The sequence below is a fragment of the Rhinolophus hipposideros genome (assembly GCF_964194185.1).
Source record: "Rhinolophus hipposideros genome assembly, chromosome: X".
NCBI classification, from domain to species: Eukaryota; Metazoa; Chordata; class Mammalia; order Chiroptera; family Rhinolophidae; genus Rhinolophus; species Rhinolophus hipposideros.
Genome location: NC_138046.1, coordinates 1,767,646 through 1,787,768, shown reverse-complemented (window position 1 = coordinate 1,787,768; position 20,123 = coordinate 1,767,646). Strand labels below are relative to the sequence as shown.

Below are 20,123 nucleotides of genomic sequence, written 5' to 3'. Positions count from 1 at the left end.
CTATGTATGATTTTGTTGTACTTATCCTGCCTAGGAATTCTGAACTAAGTTTCCTGTTGTGTTGTAGGTATATGTTATATATGTGTAATTTTATAAAACTTCTGGGTGGGACTAGGGAATAACACATTTTAATTGTGAGTGTGGAGCAGGGGTTCTTTATCTGCATAGGAACCCTTAAAGGAGTCCATGAACTTCTTAAATTATATGTACTGAAGTTTTGTGTGATTATGTGTCTTTCTGGCAAAAGGGTCTATCTATAGCTTTCGTCAGAGTCTCTTAGTATTTGTGACCCATTGAAGATTGAGCATCTCCAGTAGAAAAAATGGTTTCCATTTAATTTCTTATGCTTTCTTTCTACTAGTCTTGGCCATTTCATCACCCAGTTAATAAGAAGTTTGTTCCAGATTATTACAAAGTGATTGTCAATCCAATGGATTTAGAGACTATACGTAAGGTGAGTGATTTGATCTCAGGTGTGTTTTTGGAATCCAGTTACCGTACTTTGTACGTGTATCTGAGTCCCTGATTCTTTTAACCACAGAATATCTCCAAGCACAAGTATCAGAGCCGAGAGAGCTTTCTAGATGATGTCAACCTTATTCTGGCCAACAGTGTTAAGTACAATGGTGGGTATGCTTCCTTGTTTTCCTCTCCTTCCATTAACCCATCCATCCAACACTGGTGACCATTATTAAAATTTCAGTGCATAACGCAGCCTTGAACAGTGATAGCAGAACCAGTCAGACATCTTACGCTGCCTTTTTTCAAGCAGGCACATATATTAGTGTCTATGTTCTGTAAAGTTTGTTAATAACTTTTAATAAAGAAAAAGCAATGTACATTTATTTTTTAAGCTTTGGAAAGTATAGAAAAATGAGATGAGAATAAAAGTCAAATGGATACTACTTTGGGCTCTGAGCCATCACTGCTTTCCATGAGATGTGAAAACTCACCTATGCCCAGGCTCTTAGATGGAGGTTAGGGAGCTGTGTAACTCGAGGCCACGGTGAGCTTCCTCAGAGGGTGGAGTTTTTGCTCGGTAAATGAGCTAATTGAATAATACATGCCAGATTCTCTGCTAGCTACTTAATCTACTGGTAGGAAGGACATAGTCACTGTCCTCGTGTAATTCACAATCCAGTTAATGGAGAACAGCAGTTAAAATGCCGCTTGACACAGGCTGTGTATTATTACAAGGATGTGCGGAGTGCACAGGCGAGGGGCTGGGTAAGGCTTCGTAAATGAGCTAATAGACTTCACTTTTAAATGACTGACTTGTTAAGTAAACATTGGTTGAACACCTACTATGTGCTGACACTGATAGAGGCTACAAATATAAAATGAAATTAGATATGGTCCCTGCCTCCAAATTGGTTGTAGTTTAGTTGGGGAAACAGAAAAAAAATTACGGAGCTTAAATATTACGCTAGATGAATGCCAGAGGAACACAGGAACAGGATATCTAAATCAGAGTGGGATTAAAGAAGCTCTCCGAAAAAGAGTTTTCTTAAGTTGAGTTCTAAAGGATCCGTGGAGTTTGCCAGGCAAAGAATATGGAGGAGAAAATGTTCTAGGCAGAGAGAATAGTAATATGTAATGGCATAGAGGCCTGCAATTGCATTATAGGCTGAAGAAGCAAGTTGTTGGAATGGCAGTTTCAGTGCCCCTGTTGCTGAGTGCTGGTTATATATAGACAGATAGATAGGAATCACTTCTTAGAGGGCTTGTGTGCCATATGCCATACTTAATTACGTGGGGAATCGACTCTACATGGACTCGGTTACTATTAATTAAAAACAGGCAGGTTCGTATCTGGCCAAACCAATAAAGTTTGAAGCAAAAGTGTTACTTTGTGTATAGTACCTGATAGTAGGACAGGTCTCACGTGCACCATCAATGCCACAGCGGATGTTCTTTTAGTACAAAAGATGTCATGTTTCATATCATATGACACTTAGCACCTAGCACTTGGGTGTCGGGTCGTTAGGTAGCAAGTGGAAGATAGGGAGCACTCCATATAAAACTGCACCTGGAAGTACGCAGTACACACCAGAGGACCAGTCTTGCACTTCCGAGGTGATGATGGACTGCACACTGTAAGTGTTCAAGCCTTTATGTCTTCCAGCTACAACATAGGTGCTGAAGCGATCTCAGAGCCTTGTTTACATGCAAATAACATTTGAAAAGAACGTTCCTCGTCAGGGAACCCCCAAATTTGGGATTGGAACTATTTGTAATAGTATCAAAAGGCACACAACATTCGATGTCAGTGAAAGAAGAGATACAGATGAAGAAATCCCTTCCGCAAAACAGCCCAAACTTTTGCCAGCCTTAACAAAGCCATACAGTCCTAAGTAGTTGGCAGAGGCCTTGTACTTAAATGCTTGATTAAGTTGGCAGTAAACTGAATAGTCTGTACCAGTCGGTGATGCCGAGCTAGTCACGGTCAGATCCCTTTTCCCAAAGAAGTTCCTAGCACGTTCCTCCTCTGGCGCTCTTCACACCGAAACCAGCTGATACGAAGCTGTCTGCAGGGCGGATCTGGGACAAGTAGACCATGTGTCATAAGACCTGAGAGCCTAAGGCTTATTGGGTGCTTATTGGGACCCTACAATCTCAATTCCATGTGAAATACACGTACCCCCAAAATGTCCTGGGAAGGATTTTTCTACTTTTGATTCAGTAACTCCCAACTCTGTGAGCTCTGATCGTTGTTCTGTTTATAGGACCCTTTGTAGAGTCTGGTCCTATACACATGGAACTCAGTATTCAGCCAGAGACTCAAGGGAGCCTCTGCAGGTCTTGAGTTATTTTCCTGTGGAACTCCCTCCTTTCCAGTTCTGCCCTGCAACTTCCAGCTGTCTGAGCCACCCCAGACTCCAGACAGGCTCTGTAGCTGCCTTGCGTGGGTTCGGTAGAAACCCATGAGCAGCTGGAGGGCTCACTGCCTTTATTTCCCTTCTCTGAGGGATCATAGTCCTGCACTTCTGTTGGTCAGTTGTTTCATGTTTTTGTTTTCAGTTTTCTGGTTACGGTGGGAAGACTAGTCCAATAGCCATTACTCCATCGTGCCCAGAGGTCTTTTCATTTTGTTTATAGTGTTTTCTGACATAGAGAAACTTCATTTTTATGTAGTTATATTTATCAGTCTTTTCCTTTATGGTTTCTATCTTTGGTTTAGTTGTTTAAAAGACCTTCCCTACCCACAGGCTATCCAACCATATTTTCTACTCATACATACATACATACATACATATTTTAAATATTAGAATGCTTATCAGTTTTTTAAAAATGGAATCTAATGTGTAAGGTAAATATCTAACTTATTTCTCTTCGAAATGATTAACCGAAATGTCCAAGTTCTATTTATGGAACAGTCTATCCTTTTGTACTTAGCGAAATGCTACCTTTATCATATATGAAATTCTTACATATCCTTGAACCTATTTGGGGTCTTTCCTTTCTATTTTACTTACCGGTTTGTTTAATTTGTACTATTATCACCAGATGGTGTTACTGTGATCATCAGTCAGACTTTATATTTTAAATCTCTTGGCTGTCTTCATCCAATTATTCTAAATAAACTCTAGGATCATTTTTGTTAGATTCTCACTTGCAAATAAATAGTATTGAAATCTATTTAACTCGTGAATTAATTTGGAAAGAACGTCTATCTTTATAATACTGCATTTCTTCATCTAGGAACTTATGTTTCCTCATTTATTCATATTTTCTCTTATGTCCCCAGTACAGGCTTGTAGTTTTCTTCGCATAATTTCTAGGCATCTTTTGTTTAATTTATTCCTATATATTTTATACTGTTTGTTGCTGTTGAGCATCTACTTTTTTGTTGCTGAGTTTATTCCTAGGTAATTTAAAAGTGTTGCTGCTATTACACATGTGCTTTTTTCCCTATGTGGTTATTAAATCTAAAGGTTTCAGTCAGTTTAAAGAATATGAATAGATGCTTCAGTAGTGTTCATAGGTTAATATAATATTGACAGTATTTCCATATACAGTCATGCACCGCTTAACAACAGCGATCCGTTCTGAGAAGGGCATCATTAGGTGATCTCGTCGTTGTGTGAACATCACATAGTACACGTATACAAACGTAGATGATGTCGCCCATTAACCTAAATGTATGTACTGTACTCTTATGGGATGGGCAACACAGTAGGTTTGTTTACACCAGCATCACCACAAACACGTGAGCAATGCATTGCACTATGACGTCACTAGGCGATAGGAAGTTTTCAGCTCCATTATAATTTTCATGGGACCACCGTCATGTATTTGGTCCATCACTGACCAGAATGTTGTTGATGCAGCACCTGAATGTACTAGTTTCTAAGTCTGTCTTATGAGACTATAAGTTTGGCTGTTAATAAATAATAAGATTCTTTTTTGCCATCAGTGACTCTTGAGATTGGGGCCAAGACATAAATATTCTTACATAAAGGTTAAGTGTCTCATATCATTGAAGAGAATAAAATATTCCTCAATCGTGCTGCAGCCTCTTGGCTGTCATCCTTTCTCTTCACAGCCAGACTTTTTTGTTTTTATTGTGACGAAATATACACAACATAAAAGTGTGCTCTTTTAACCATTTTTACTTGTACAGTTCAGTGGCATTAAGTACATTCACGTTGTGCAATCATCACCACTGTCCATTTTAAAAACTTTTTCATCATCACTGACAAAAACTCTGTACCCATTAAACAATTTAAAAAGAAAAAAAAAAAAACATTCTCCCAGCCCTTGGAAACCTCTGTTCTGCTTTGTCTATGAATTTGCCTCTTGTAGGTACCTCATAACTAGAATCATACGTTACATAGAATATTTGTCCTTTTGTTTCTGGCTTATTTTACTTAAGACGTTTTCAAGATTCTTTCTCTTATGAGTATGTAGCATCTCTTCCCCGCATCTTCACCTGCCATTCATGTCTCACTTAGCTTTAATCTGGTTTCTACCTTGCCCACCATACCACATGAACAGGATCACATAATTGCCAGATTTAGTGGACATTTTTCAGTCCTTATGTGGACCTCACCCCAGTGTTTGACATCACTGCCTATTCTTCCTTGAAACTGTAGTGTGATTGGCTTCATAACAACTTCCAGCTGTCATTTTCCCCCTACCTCTTAGGCCATTCCTTTTCAGTCTCCTTTGCGGAATGAAGTTTTGCCTGTTCCTATAACTGGAAGCACCACCCCTTTCCTGATGACTCTCAGCTCTGTCCTGGGCAAAGACCTACGTCCCAGTCACCTGCTGAACATTTCCTTTTGGGTGTCCCAGTTGAACTGCAAACGTGCCTTAAACTCACATCGTTCTTTCCTTCTCTATTCCAGTTTTCTCCCTCTGTCCTTTACTCCTTTACTGTTTCCAATCTTAGCATTACCCAGTAGCTACATCTAGAAACCACACTTATTTTTTTTTTAAGATTTTATTGGGGAAGGGGAACAGGACTTTATTGGGGAACAGTGTGTACTTCCAGGCCTTTTTTCCAAGTCAAGTTGTTGTCCTTTCAGTCTTAGTTGTGGAGGGTGCTGTTCAGCTTCAAGTTTTTGTCCTTTCAGTCTTAGTCGTGTAGGGTGCGGCTCAGCTCCAGGTCCAGTTGCTGATTCTAGTTGCAGGGGGCGCTGCCCACCATCCCTTGTGGGAGTTGAACCAGCAACCTTGTGGTTGAGAGGACACACTCCAACCAACTGAGCCATCTGGGAGCTCAGGGGCAGCTCAGCTCAAGGTGCCATGTTCAATCTTAGTTGCAGGGGGCGGAGCCCACAATCCCTTGCGGGACTCGAGGAATCGAACTGGCAACCTTGTGGTTGAGAGCCCACTGGCCCATGTGGGAATCGAGCCGGCAGCCTTCGGAGTTAGGAGCATGGAGCTCTAAGCACCTGAGCCACCAGGCTGGCCCACTTCACTTGTTTTTGATTCTTTCCCTTGAATGAATCCCCAACTCCCAAGACATCACTAACGCCCTCATTGTGTTTTGCCCAGATTATAATAGTCACCTGGCCAATGTCTCAGCCTTCAGACTTACCTCTTTCTAACTTATCATTCACATTCCTGTCAGACCTATTTTTAAGAAAATAAAAAAATTCATATTTCATGGATGGATCTTGAGATTATTTGTTAATCAAGTCAGACAGAAAAAGTAGAGAACCATATGATTTCACTGATATGTGGTATATAACACTGAAAACAAGACAAATGAACAAAAACTTATAGACAATAGTTTAGGGGTTAGAGAGTAAGGGGGGAAAGGGTCCTAAAAGAGGGTAGATGGGGTCAAATATATGGTGATGGAAGAAGAACTATGGGTTGTGAACACACAATGTGAAATATAGATGATGTAATACAGAATTGTACACCTGAAATCTATGTAACTTTACTAACAATTGTCACCCAATAAACTTTAATAATAATAAAACAAAACAAAAAAAATTCATATTTCTTATAAGAAGGTCAAGTAATATACAAATATGTAAAATTAAAAATTAAAGCTTCTGCCTGCCTTCCCACAGCTTCATTCCCCAGAGGGAACAGTTAGTGTATAGCCTTCCATACGTTTCTCTGCACTGATATAAAACATGTTTAAGAATGTTTGTTTAAATTTATTTTTTATAAATATTGCCATTTTTATTCTATAATTTATTCTTTACTCATGAATATATCTTGATCTGCTTTTTTAAACTTGTATTTTAAAATAATTATAAAAGAAAATAATTATAATCAAAAATTATAAAAATAATACAAAGATTATTATCTTTTACCTACCTTCCTCCAGTGATGACACCTTGCGTAGCTGTAGTTCAAAATCAAAACCAGGGAATCAATATTGGTACATTACCATTAACTAGATTATAGACCTTATTCAGTTTGCACCTTTTAAAAAATCTGTATTGGTTTGTGTGTGTGTGTGGTTTTATGCAGGTTACTCCATCGTATAACCACCACCACAGTCAAGATTTAGAACGGTTTTATCACCATGAAAGAACTCCTGATGCTACTACGTCTTTGTATCTGCAGCCTTCACATGCACCACCACTGTGTCTGTTCCCTGGCAACTGCTTATCTGATTTCCATCTCTAGATTTTTGTTACTTAAACATGTTAAAGAATAATACAATGTTTTTGAGATTGACTTTTTTCACTAAGCATAATTCTCTTGAGAGCCATCCAAATTGTTAAAATGTATCAGTAGTTCATTTTTTAAAATTGTTGAGTACTGTTTCATTGTACCAGAGTTTGTTCAACTCACTGAAGGACATTCAGGTTTCCAGTAGTTTGCTATGAACAATAAAGCTGTGAACATTTATATACAGGGTTTTGTGTGAATGTAAATTTTCATTTCTCTGGAATGTATGCCCAAGAGTATGATGGTGAATGTATGTTTAGTTTTATAAGAAACTGCCGTACTTCTCTCCAGAGTGCTTGTACCATTGTACATTCCCACCAGTGATGTATGCATGATCCGGTTTCTCTGTAGTAGGTACATCACCTCTATTTTTAAAAACTGTACCTCTTCTCTCTCACTGTGGTTTTACTTTGCATCTCCCTAATGGCTGTTGATGTTAAACATCTTTTCCTGTCTTCATTTGCCATCTGTGTCTTCTTTGGTAAAGTGTCTGTTCATTTCTTGGCCCCAGTCTTAATTGTGTAGTTCTCTCGTTAATAATGAGTTTTGAGGGTTCTTTTGTATATTTTAGATACATGTCCTTTATTAGATAAATGATTTACAAGGGTTTTTCTCTTGGTCTGTGTCTTGTCATTTTAGTTTCTTGACAGTGTCTTTGGAATAGCAGAAATGTTTAATTTTGGTGAAGTCCAATTTATCAATTTTGTTTTATGGATTGTGCTTCTGGTGTATCTCTAAGAAGTCTTTGCTTAGGCCAAGGTCACAAAGGTTTTCATATTTTCTTTTAAGACTTTATAGTTTTAGTGTTTTACATTTAATTCCATGATCCATCTTGAATTTTTGTATACAGTATGAGGTTTAGGTTGAGGTTCTTTTTCTTTTTCTTTTTTTTTTGCCTATGGATATCTAGTTGTTCCATTATCATTTTTGGAGAAGAATATTCTTACTCTATTGAATTGTTTTGAGCACCTTTGTCAAAAATCATTTGAGTGTGTGGGTCTATTTCTGGGTTTATTTTGTTCCATTGATCCTACGTACCATATCTACCCCTCTGCACACTGCCGTGATTACAATAGCTGTATAGTAAATCTTATTGTCAGGTAGAGTGAGTCCTCTCATTTTAGCCTTTTTCTAAATTGTTTTCTTATTCTTTTGCCTTTCTACATAAATTTTAGAAGAATCTTGTCTATCTCAAAAAAGTCTTGGGATGGTTGGTTAGCTCAGTTGGTTAGAGCGTGGTGCTAATAACACCAAGGTTGCCGGTTCGATCCCTGCATGGGTCACTGTGAGCTGCGCCTTCCTTAAAAATAAACATATGTACATACATACATACATACATAAATGCAATACTTAAAAAAAAATTAGACTTGGGGCGGCCAGTTAGCTCAGTTGGTTAGAGCTCTGTGCTCTTAACACCAAGGTTGCCAGTTCGATCCCCACATGGGCCACTGTGAGCTGCACCCTCCAAAACTAGATTGAAACAATTACTTGACTTGGAAATGATGGGTCCTGGAAAAAAACACTTAAATAAATAAAAGTTTTAAAAAAATAAATAAAATTAAGTCTTTGGCAGAATTTTGATAGGAATTAAGCCTATAGATCAATTTGGGGAGAACTGACATCTTTACTGATTCTGTCTCATGTTAGTACATAGAGACACCTATCATTCTGTTTAATGTATTCCATGACATAGATGTGTGTATCATATTTAACCATTCCTCTTTTGGCCACTTAACGTGTTGGAATGGCAGTTAAATTTTGATAAATGTTCTCAAAGGTTTCTAAAAGGTTGTACCTGTTTATAGTAAAAATAACAATTTCAGAATTGTACACCTGAAATCTATGTAATTTCACTAAGAATTGTCACAATAAATTTAAAAAAAAGAAAAAGCATACAGTACATATAGAAAAAGGTCCAAAGTACTTCACATCAAACCTGAAATTGGCTACTCTGGAGAAAGGGATGGAAAGAAGGAAAGGGCAGGGAGATTTTTCCTTTTCACTTTGTATAATTCTGTAAGGTTTGATTTTTTTTAATGAGCAATTTTTTATGATGAGCAATTTTAAATTATTTTTTTATGATGGAAAATTTTGGTTTAAGTTATACACTTGAATTTTACAGAAAGAATTTGATTGGTAAAGATTTTTAAACACTGGTAATTCCAAATGTTTGGAGAGGTTCTAGGAAAATAGACCTTCTCCACTGTTATTTTTACTGTAAACAGGTACAACCTTTTAGAAACCTTTGAGAACATTTATCAAAATTTCCTATAGAAATATTCCTACAAGCATGCAGTGATATAAATGAAACAGAAAACTAGTGAAAAGCTGCTTACAAACCAGCATTAACTAGGGTGACATTTGTTAGTAAAATTACACAGATTTCAAGTACACAATTCTGTATTACATCATCTATAAATCCCATTGTGTGTTCACCACCCAGAGTCAGTTCTCCTTCCATCACCATATATTTGATCCGCTTTTTCTTTTTTAACAAAAGAAATCCTATATTTACATTCTGTTCTACATTTTATTTTCACTTGACAGTATGTTATGGGCAATTTTTCATCTGTGTAAGTATGTGGTTTTAAGTAATACCTGTTTATATGTGACTCAAAAAAGCAAAGGAGTTGAATATCATTATGAATATTTCTGAAAAAATATCTAAATTTTTGTATACAGTATGAGGTTTAGGTTGAGGTTCTTGGATTTCTACTTTGTTTTTTAAAAAATGCTGTGGCTGAAGTAGATTTCCCAAGGATATTGTCATTTGACATTTCATTTCTATGAGAATACTACTTTGTTGTTCAAGAATTCAGTTTCTGCTTAAATTTGATAGGGAATAGACATCTACTGGCTCTAACTTCCCAGCCCTCTTCTCTTACGTTCTGTATTGAGCTGGTAGATAGTGACATAGCAATCAGGTGTAAGGCAGCAGCAGCTCAGTGGAAGTCCTGTACTTGTGCTGAGTGAGATAGTAGAATACGCCAGTAAACAAATACACTCCAGAAAAGACTAAGGCTACGGCAAAGCCTGATCACTGCACTGTACACCTGAAGCTGAACAATAATGAATGCCAACTATAATTTTACATATACATATATGTGTATATATACGTATGTATATACTTACAAGAAGCGGAGTACAGCATTAGGAATAGAGACAGTGGAAATGTAATGGCTGTGTGCGATGTCAGAGGGATAGTGGATGGGGGAGGGGGATTCACACAATGTAAGGGATATAAATGATAAACGTCTAAGTATTTCTTTGTCTTGTGCACCTGAATCTAATAAAAAACTATAAAAAATTAAAAAAAAATAAAATAAAATTAGATTATTAGTTATTAAAAGAGAAAGGAGACACAGAAAAAGTCTTGCTTTCAGCCCTGGAGTTTCTGTATTTTCAAGGCAACTGTGTGGTGCCAGGAAAAACAAAATAAAACGTTACCATGAGGGATATATATCAATGTTAACTTCCCCTGTGCTTACTCCATATAACCTATTGTAATTGGTATCATGTAGAGCTGGGCGAAGAGTACAGAAAGAAAAATGGGCACAGCTAGACTTAGTGGCCTAAATCGAGTGATTGCTGTCAGCCCACAAAGGCAGGAAGTGTTTCTGTCTTATTTCCCTAGTGCTTAGCATAATGCTTGCCACATAGTAGACACTCAGTAAGTATCTGTTGAATGAACTAATGACCAAAGATGGAGGTACCAGGAAAGAGGAGAGAGTGGTCTATAGGAGCCACGGGATTAGGGAGTTTCAAGGAAGAAGAAGTGAATGGCAGTTGTAAATATAACACAGGGCTTCTAAGATTGAGTCTGAAGTGTTTACTGGAGTCAGCAGTTAGCTTATCATTGGGGACCTGATGAGAACAGTTTCCATGAACTGCTCTTCAACACTAGCTCATTCTCTGACACAGCTGTTGCTTTCTGTGCAGTCCCATAGGACTTTGTGCGTTACTGAAATTAGGAGCCTGTATACATATTTCTTCCATGGGACCATGAAAGGGCATCGAGGACAGGGACCTGTCTCTTGGTTTTTCATTTGTTGGCTCTGTTTTGTTTTTTATTTTTGTATCACCAGAGCCTGGCACTAGACCTGGCTTATAGTAAGTGCTTAAAAATGAAGAGTCAGGCCCTATTATAAATTTTAGTCTACAGGAAAAGGTGCTTTGCAGTGTCTACATTGTTACTTTTCTGATTGTTGTAGAGATGTGAGATGAGTGTGTTTAGCCAAGGCGCTCTATCTACAAGGTGTGATCAAAAGATACAGTGAATACTGCTGCGGGGTGCCATCCAATGGAAAGGCAGGGATCTTCAGTACGGGAAGCGGTGCGTCACACCTTAGTAAGTGTGTGACAAGTTTCAACTTGGTGCAGTCACTCGGGTATGAGCTACGGTTGAGAGAAGGTGTGTTTTAAAGTGCCATAAATCGTCCTCCATCAAGACGACACTGTGTCACACATCGCATCTGGAACGGCAATGTCTTCTGTCAAATAAAAACGTTATGGTGTGTCCTCATGCACCTTAATCACCAGACCTGACACGATGCAACTTCTGGCTCTTCCCCAAAGTCAAAATGTTTCAGGATATCTAGGCAGCCACAACAGTGCAACTACAGACATTCATGAAAAATGACTTCCAGAACTGCTAGAAAGTGGCAAGAACTAGGAGATAAGTGTGTTTGAAGTGAGGGGGAATATTCTGAGGGGGATTAGTGCCAATGTGTCTTTTACTGTAATAGATTTTTTTTTCAACGTAAGCATTCACCGTACTTTTTGATCACACCGCATAGTTTTCTTTCTGGTTTGTTGCTGTTTGGCACAGTCAGCTTATGTGAGGATGCAGCTTTATTTTTCATCTTTTGAAGAATAGATAGCCTATACTTGAGAGGTTTGAACTGAAAGAAACTTCTTTGTTCATGTAACAACTTGTAACAATCAGTAGGCATGGCATGAAAGTGTCACGTGCACATGTGGTATGTATTTTTTTAAACAGTGGGTTTAACTCAGGGAGCACCTCCTCTATGAAGCCTTTCCTGATTCCTCTTTCCCTCTTACCTGCCAGAATTTGCCACTTCCTCTTCTCTGCCTCTACTGAACCCTGTGTGGGGTTTTTTTTTACTGCATTGTATTGTCCTATCTGTTTATAGTCTGTCTCACTGTGCTAGACTATAAGCTTCTTGCGGACATATATGTTCTGTCTTACTCGTTTCTGTGTGTAATGCTTGGCACATAAAAGGTACTCAAAAAATGTTTTAAAGAATATTAGAAAGCACTGAAGACAGATGAAAAACTTAGATGCCTTCAGGAGCAGCCATCAGTGAGGTAAGCAGGCCTGGGAGGGACTCTGGTAACCTGGAGAACACAGGCCTTATCTAAAAGGGCCAGCTCCTGCTCAGTTCCAGCCAGTCGGTGCCAGATGGGAATGCTGACCCTGTGTTGTCACATCTTTCAACTTTTTAAGAGAAGTTAGACATTTGGGTTTTTATATGAACTCTCTCGATTGTGGAATGTCAGCTAATTTGGATTTTTAAAAAACTTTATCGAGGTATGATTTATACACAAAAAGTGTATATATTGTGAGTGTATAGCTCAAGCATTTTCAAAAAACTGGATTGATTTTTTTTTTTATATAGGTCCAACAAAACTGGATTGACCTGCAAGCAACCAGTTTTTGCAACTTGTGACAAAGGCCACATGGGGAACTCTATAGTTTACTTAAGAATCACCTAGTAGGTAGTGTCTTAAAGAGACACATCAGTCAAGTGCAATGTGTGGACCTTATTTGGATTACGATTCAGAGAACTCAAACGTAAAAGAACGTTGATGAAATAATTAGGAAAATTTGAATGTTGACTGGCTGGATTTTTTTTCCTTTGGCTGTTTAATAATATTCAAGAATTATTGCTCATTATTTTGGATATGATATAGTTGGGGTTTTTTTATAAACTTTATTTTTCAGAGCAGTTTAGAGCAAAATTGAGCTGAAGGTATAGAGAGTTCCCATATACCCTGTGCTCCCCACTGCCACAGGCACAGCCGCCCCCACCATCAACATCCTGATCCGAGTGGCGTATTTGTTCCAATTAGTGAACTTACACTGACACATAGCTCTCATCGTGAGCCCACAGTTGACATGAGGGACACTCTTGGTGGTGTACATCCTATGGGTTTGGACCAGTGTATAATGACATATCTACTGTGTTACTATCATACATGGTTATTTTTTAAGAGTTCTTAAAGATGTCGAACAGTTTACGGTGAAGTGAAATGATACTGGAATTTGCTTCAAAGTAATTTGGAAGGAGTGTGAAACTTCAGGTTTAAATGAAACAAGATTGACCATACGTTGCTAATCATTGAAGCTGGGTAGTGGATATAAGGGAGTTCATTATATTAGTATATTTTTTAATGTTTGAAATGTTCTACTTCCAAAAGTAAAGCCAGAGTCCAAGTTACAGCTGAAGCGTGATTTTGGGGGTCTAGGATACTGGGGCAGCACTTCTAGTGACAGAATGTACATTTCTGGAACTTAAGTCTGCAAAGGTAGTAGTAGCACCTTCTTTTTTCACTAATAGGGCCTGAAAGTCAGTACACCAAGACTGCTCAGGAGATTGTGAACGTCTGTTACCAGACATTGACTGAGGTAGGTGGTAAAAAGGTGGTTCCTTGGGAACTAGCTTTCTGGAATCCCTTTGTTCCCTTGGGTGAGGAGGCCTTCCCTGCCTATCCTATTTTAAAATGAACATCCTGTCCCGGTATCCTCATCCTGGATTCCTTAATTCCTTCCTGGGTTTATTTTCCTACCTAGACCTGAATGTTTTTAACAAACTACATAGTATTTTTTGGATTATAATGTGTCCTGCTGCTCGAAAAGAAGCTCCATGAAGACAGGGATTTTTGTCTGCATTGTTTACTTTTGTATCCCCAGTGCCTCAAACACATGTTGAATGAATTCCCTAATTTTCTTTATTTCTCAGTATGATGAGCATTTGACTCAACTTGAGAAGGATATTTGTACAGCCAAAGAAGCAGCTTTGGAGGAAGCAGAGTTAGAAAGCTTGGACCCAATGACCCCAGGGCCTTATACACCTCAGGTGAGTTTGAGGACTAGGAACCGCCTCTTAACAGTTTTCTTATTGGTTTGGGAAATGGGGAGCGTGTTAATAGACGTATTTACTGAGATACCCTTCTTCTCTGTCCTTCCTCTTCATATGCCTTTCGTGTGCTTTCTTGTCTTCTCAAAGGCTAAGGTGAGTGAGGGCCATGGGTCTTGGTGGCCTTGTTGAATCCAGAAGAGGCAGGTGCGGGATGAATGAGTGGGGTGGGGTCTCAGTTGCTTAAGCAGAATTTAGGAATACCAGATTCCTGACTAGGAGCAGAGGTGTTTCGATTGAGTCTCCTGAGCTCCCTTGCCCATGAATTGGGGCTCTGGGACTTCCCTGGAGTATAGACTTCTCAACTAGAGCCATAGCCACATTATTCTTGTGCCTTAGTGATGCCTGATAACTCATTCCCTCAGCGGTACTTCAGTGTAGCTCAGATGTCGCCCATTTTCCTGGATCGTCTCTCTCTCCTCGTAAATGAAGACAGGTAATCTTTCTAATGTTAAATTTATATGCCAAAAGACTAGAGAGTAGGATTAATAATAAATTTGTAGTGTTTCTGTACTGACCCTTTGACATACTGAGTACATTACACCGTACTCTTAAAGGGATGGTGGCGTGTTTGAAGAATAGGACTTGGCAGAATAGCCGGTGCTGGGTTTCTGTATTGGAGGCACTATGGTGGAGTGGAAAGTCCATCACGCTTGGCATAAAACAAGCCTGTGTTTGGTTGGAGCTTAGCTCTGCTACTAGCTAGCTTTTTGTGAACTCGGGAAGTTAACCTCTCTAACTTAGTTTCCTTTACTCTAAAATGTACTTTTCAAGATTGTCATAAGCATTAAATGAGTTAATTTGCCTGGCACATACTAGACATTCAATAAATCTTTGTTTCCTTATCTATCTATGAATGCTGTCTACAGAGTTCGCAAAGGCGCTTTCAAATTGAACCAAATAGTTCAATGCAAAATTCTCCCTCTTCCCACTGGAAAACTTTTCATTCTACTCAGGTTTCACTCTGAACTGATAATGCAACCTGTGTGACCTCTGTTGGGTTATTGCTGTCTGTGTCTTATTCCTGCATTCTCCCTATCTGTCTTTTACTCTTTCATCCCCAAACCTAGGTTACTGAGGGGCCAAGTGTAAAGAATCCTAAAATACTTAATCCAGGCCAGAGCAAGGAAAGGCTCTTGGAGTGTGTGGGCAGATTGGGTTGATGGGGGCTTGGGTGATTGAGGCCTGTGTGTTAGCTGTCATGCCCCTGGAGAGTCCGGCCATGAGTGGTTTGCTGTAGTCTGTAACATTGGAAGCCTAGGTGAGTCAGAGGTTCAGACCCAAAAGTCTTCTTTCTTCCTTCGCTATCCCTCCCACACTGTCTCAAATGGCTGAAGAACACCTGGTAATTGTTCTCCCTCGTGAGCAGGGGCTGTAGTTTGGTGCAGTTAGAAGGTCTCCTGGGGAGAGTAGGGCATAGATAGTGCCTCTTCATTTCTCCACTGCGTCCTCTCATCGTTGCCTTCGCTGCTATGTCCACATTTGAAACAGGAAGCCCAGTTCCTGATCTCTTAACCTGAGGAAGGTGCATGAGTGCTTGTCCTTCCTCATTGTTCCCGTCAAACCCAAATGTTATTAAGGAATATGCGCGTACGTTTACCCTGTCATAGTACCATTCTAGTTTTACAGAGACATAAAAGTAACCATACTTTGCTTCCAGCTGTAAGTGATGGTGTCCATAATTTGTTGTCACTCAGCTCTTTCCAACCAGCTTCTGTTGCAACATACATTCAGCTTCACACTTTCATTAGAACTGCTCACTTTGTGGTTTCCCACATAACCTTTCTTTCCTGATTTTCCCTTCTGTTCCACAATTAGTTTATCTGCTCTGGAATCCTTTGAATTCTGTTTTGCCTCTTTCTCCAGAACCCTCTTCTCAATCAGTCTCTTGCTTGTTTGGAAAAAAAAAAAAACACCACAAAGTAACACATATGTTGGTTTTTTGTTGATAAAGGTAACATGTTTATTTGGCAAATATAAAGGAGAAATAAGTTAGCTAAAAATCAAGGCCACCTCTCAGAAAGAACCAACCGCTGTGAACATTTTGGTGTGTTTCTCTCAAATCTGGGGGGGGCTGTGTGTGCACGCATGTGTGTTTATAGACACACTTTGAAAGTGAAATTGGTCAAGATGGTTTTGGGTCCTGTCGTTTTCACTTTATATTGTATTCTGAGCATTTTATTTCATTAAGTAGCCTTTGAAAACATGATTTTTAAATAGCTTCGTGTACTATTCCTACCCTCAGCCAGCTCTTTGGAGAATGCTTTCCTAGTTCTCCAGCCGGTGCTTTGGTGTGCTCTCCTGCCCTCCTGTCCCGGAATAGTCCCTGTTCTCTTCAGGAGAGGGAAGAGAAGAGGGAAGGGATCTATAAGTTACCAAATACCAGGCATAGGTTATGGAGCTTATGCATATCTCTTAAATGTCCCAACAACCTTGTGAGCTAGACATTATCGTCCATGTTTTACAACTGAGGAAACCAAGGCTTAGAGAGATGAAGTAATTTCTTAAAGTTACTCAGTTAACAAGTGGTAGAGCCAGGCCTCAACCGCAGGGCAGTTTCCTCCAAAGCCCATGGTTTTTCACCACACCATTTTGCCTCGTAGTATCCTCTGATCTCATAAGCTGTTAACCCATTCCATGCTCTTGTTGGGGTTGGAATGCCTTGATCCCATTTCCTATTAGACGTTTCCACAACAAACAATCCAAATAGCACTGGTAGGAAGCCCTGGGCCTAAACACAGTAAGATAAGGCTTAGAAGAAATTAGGTCATTGACCAGAAGAGCTGTTAGGGTGTAGAAGTGCCCCATAAGTTTGATGCTTTCCTGCTTCTGGCCTCTGATCATGTACATCAAATGTCTCTTTGCTAGGATGAGGAACATTCGTAAGATCCCCCAAAACCTTCCCCCAGAGTTGTTTCAACTTACACTTTCTCGAAATCGATTGGTCAGCATGACCTCTTTCTGCAGGGAACGCTCTAAGGGGCAGTTCTCTGTATCTCTTACTCTCTTGCTAAATAGAAGCTAAGTTGTATAATTTGTGCCACAGCCTCCCGATTTGTATGATACCAACACATCCCTCAGTATGTCTCGAGATGCTTCTGTATTTCAAGATGAGAGCAATATGTCTGTCCTGGATATTCCCACCGCCACTCCAGAGAAGCAGGTGACACAGGTAGGATATTCTTTTTCTCTTTGTGAGATTGGTGGTATGCTTTGGGGTGACGAGTGGAGGACTGCTGGGGTGATATATGACATGTGTTAAGCATAATTGAGCTCCTTGGACTTAGGAAGGAAGGCTTAAGAATGTGATTTCAAGGTGATATGGTGGCAGGTCACATGACTGGCATTGTCTGCTGTCTGTCTCCATGGGCAGAGTCAGACACAGCAGAATCAGGGAAGGCACAAGTATGAAAAGTATATGGGGCATCGGAGTGACCTGACAGGTGACTAGAAAAACCAACTTCCTTCACAGACAAGCGTTGGAAATATTTGCCCTGCTACTTTACTGTATGTATACTGTACTCTAAAGGAAAATTAGATATAATCTAACTGAGATGAAATTGGCCTTTTCTAGTGGTAGCAGAAGATACTCCTGACCTGAAGCCAGGAAGCCTGGCAGCTGATCTTAGTCAGGGTTCCCCTGGAGACTACAAAAGTCAGGAGGGCTTTTCTGTCCCAAAGAGTCCAACCCCAGCTAAGGAGAGTGTCCTTGTGATGCCACAGTAAGAGCAGGCCAAGGGCCATCCTATTCTTGGGGTTTTACCCTACTTGTGATTTCCAAAGAGGACATGCACATGCCCTGAGCTGTGTACACAGCCCCCACTGGCTGTGGGGTCGGCTGGGCTGTCAGGGAGGAGCCTCCGTCCTGGCTGAGAGCCCTGGTTCACTCCTGCCGCCGGCACGTTCCTCCATGATGTGCCGTTTGCGTTCCTCACTCACATGCACCAGGGCTGCGGTAGGCTGGCCAAGGAAGCCTCTGGTGTAGATATTGAAGGTGGGGGAGGGGAAGCCTAAGGCTCCAGCCCCAGTAAGGATGCTCACAGAAAGCTTACGGTTCCATTTACCCTGAGGTGATAGCAGCCCCCCCAGTGCAGGGCAGGCCACATCCCAGGGCATGACCAGGGTCTCCAGAGGGAGGCCCTGTCTGACGTCAGTCCTTGGAAGCAGCTAAAACAAGTCTCCCCACCGAAGTTACTTGTGTTCTTGGGAGGCAGCAAGGGGGCCGGAGGGACTTGTGGTCTTCCCTGGGTGGTTTGAGGACTTTGACCGTCAGCGGGTCTTACTCAGGAAGGTGAAGATGCAGATGGTGACCTTGCAGATGAAGAGGAAGGAACCGTGCAGCAGCCTCAAGCCAGTGTGCTGTATGAGGATCTGCTTATGTCCGACGGAGAAGATGATGAGGAAGATGCTGGGAGCGATGAAGAAGGAGACAATCCTTTCTCTGGTGGGTCTTGCTCTTTGTTTCTCTTCCTGTGTGGCTCACATAGCACCCTCAAGGCTGGCTAGGAAGCTCTTGGCCGCATGTGCTGTTACCGGAAACTGCTCTCTTAATGAAGTCCCATTAATCGAGCTCAGAGGCCTGCGCACGCACTCATAGGATGATCGAGTTCATTAGCCTTTGAGGAAATGAAGAACCACAACACAGGAGGTGCAAAAGATGGCGCTGGAACAGGCGGTGCCGAAGTGGCAGCTTTGATTTGAATACTAGATAAGAACCAAAAAGAAGTGATATGTGGCAGTAGGGCAGAAGAATTCAGAAAAAAGGTCCTGCTTTGAGGTGTTTCCGGGATCGGTGGCAGTGACAGGAAAAGCAGAGGAGGAGATAATAGGAAAAACCCAGATCGATTGGATAGAGATGGAAAAAGGCAGTGGTTATTTAGATTCAGTTTCCAAACAACAGATCTTGCCAGTGTTGACCCTAAGCCCTCCTCCAAGGTGAGGGGTCCAGGCAGGGCACCTGTGTAGATATGTGGGGTAACTAGTTTGGGAAGACCAAGCCAAAGATGTTGATCTGTCTCGCTTATGTCAGGATCTGTCTCTTTTATTTCACAGCTATCCAGCTAAGTGAAAGTGGAAGTGATTCTGATGTGGGATCTGGTGGGATAAGACCCAAACAGCCCCGCATGCTTCAGGAGAACACAAGGATGGGCATGGAAAATGAAGAAAGCATGATGTCCTATGAGGGAGACGGTGGGGAGGCTTCTCGTGGTTTGGAAGATAGCAACATCAGGTAATCGGCAGCAACATGCTCCAGGGCTGTGGCATCAGTGCCCAGCAGTGATGTCAGAGGGCCCAGCATCAGATTACCTCCATCCATCAAACACCTCCTGAGCACCTCCTAGGGCCAGGCACTGTGCTAGGCCCTTGGGGATCCACAGAGGAGCAAGAAGTACCCTGGCCTTGAGGAGCTCACAGTCTAGTGGAAGAGACTGATCCAAACAAAATCACTACCAATGCAGTGTGCTAAGTGCTGTAGCATAAGCTAAGTACCAAGTCCCAAGTCACCACTGACAAGGGAGTGTCTCCCTCTGCTTGGGAGTCATCAGGGAAAGTTTCACAGACAAGGGAACATTTAAACTGGTCCTGACAGGATGAATAGGAGTCTACTAAGCAGATAAGTGGCAGCAGGTGAGGAGATCCTTAGAGCTGGAACAATATATTCACAGGCACAGAAATTAACCAAGTGTGTTCCACAGCGAAGGGAAGTCCGTTGGCAGTTGTGGCTCCAGAAGTAGCAACGGATAATATTGCAGAGGACCTTAAATGGCATGCTAAGACATTTGGATTTTGGGGTAATGGGAATCATTATCTAAGGAAAAG

At 40.7% G+C, this 20,123-nt stretch overlaps 1 protein-coding gene across 9 annotated transcripts in view; it reads left to right on the top strand.

The window, feature by feature from the left end:
* TAF1 (TATA-box binding protein associated factor 1) overlaps positions 1 to 20,123 on the top strand; it is an 89,897-nt gene that overhangs the window by 33,746 nt on the left and 36,028 nt on the right. For 7 of the 9 annotated variants that reach the window (XM_081041704.1, XM_081041701.1, XM_081041698.1 and 4 more), the window contains exons 31-37: positions 362 to 454; positions 542 to 626; positions 13,725 to 13,792; positions 14,127 to 14,243; positions 17,350 to 17,475; positions 18,591 to 18,747; positions 19,356 to 19,533. In XM_081041704.1, the coding sequence (XP_080897830.1) occupies positions 362 to 454; positions 542 to 626; positions 13,725 to 13,792; positions 14,127 to 14,243; positions 17,350 to 17,475; positions 18,591 to 18,747; positions 19,356 to 19,533 (824 nt within the window). Of the gene's footprint in view, positions 1 to 361; positions 455 to 541; positions 627 to 6,939; positions 7,754 to 13,724; positions 13,793 to 14,126; positions 14,244 to 17,349; positions 17,476 to 18,590; positions 18,748 to 19,355; positions 19,534 to 20,123 lie in introns of those variants that run through there. The other 2 variants (XM_081041706.1, XM_081041705.1) reach the window with 1 other exon arrangement.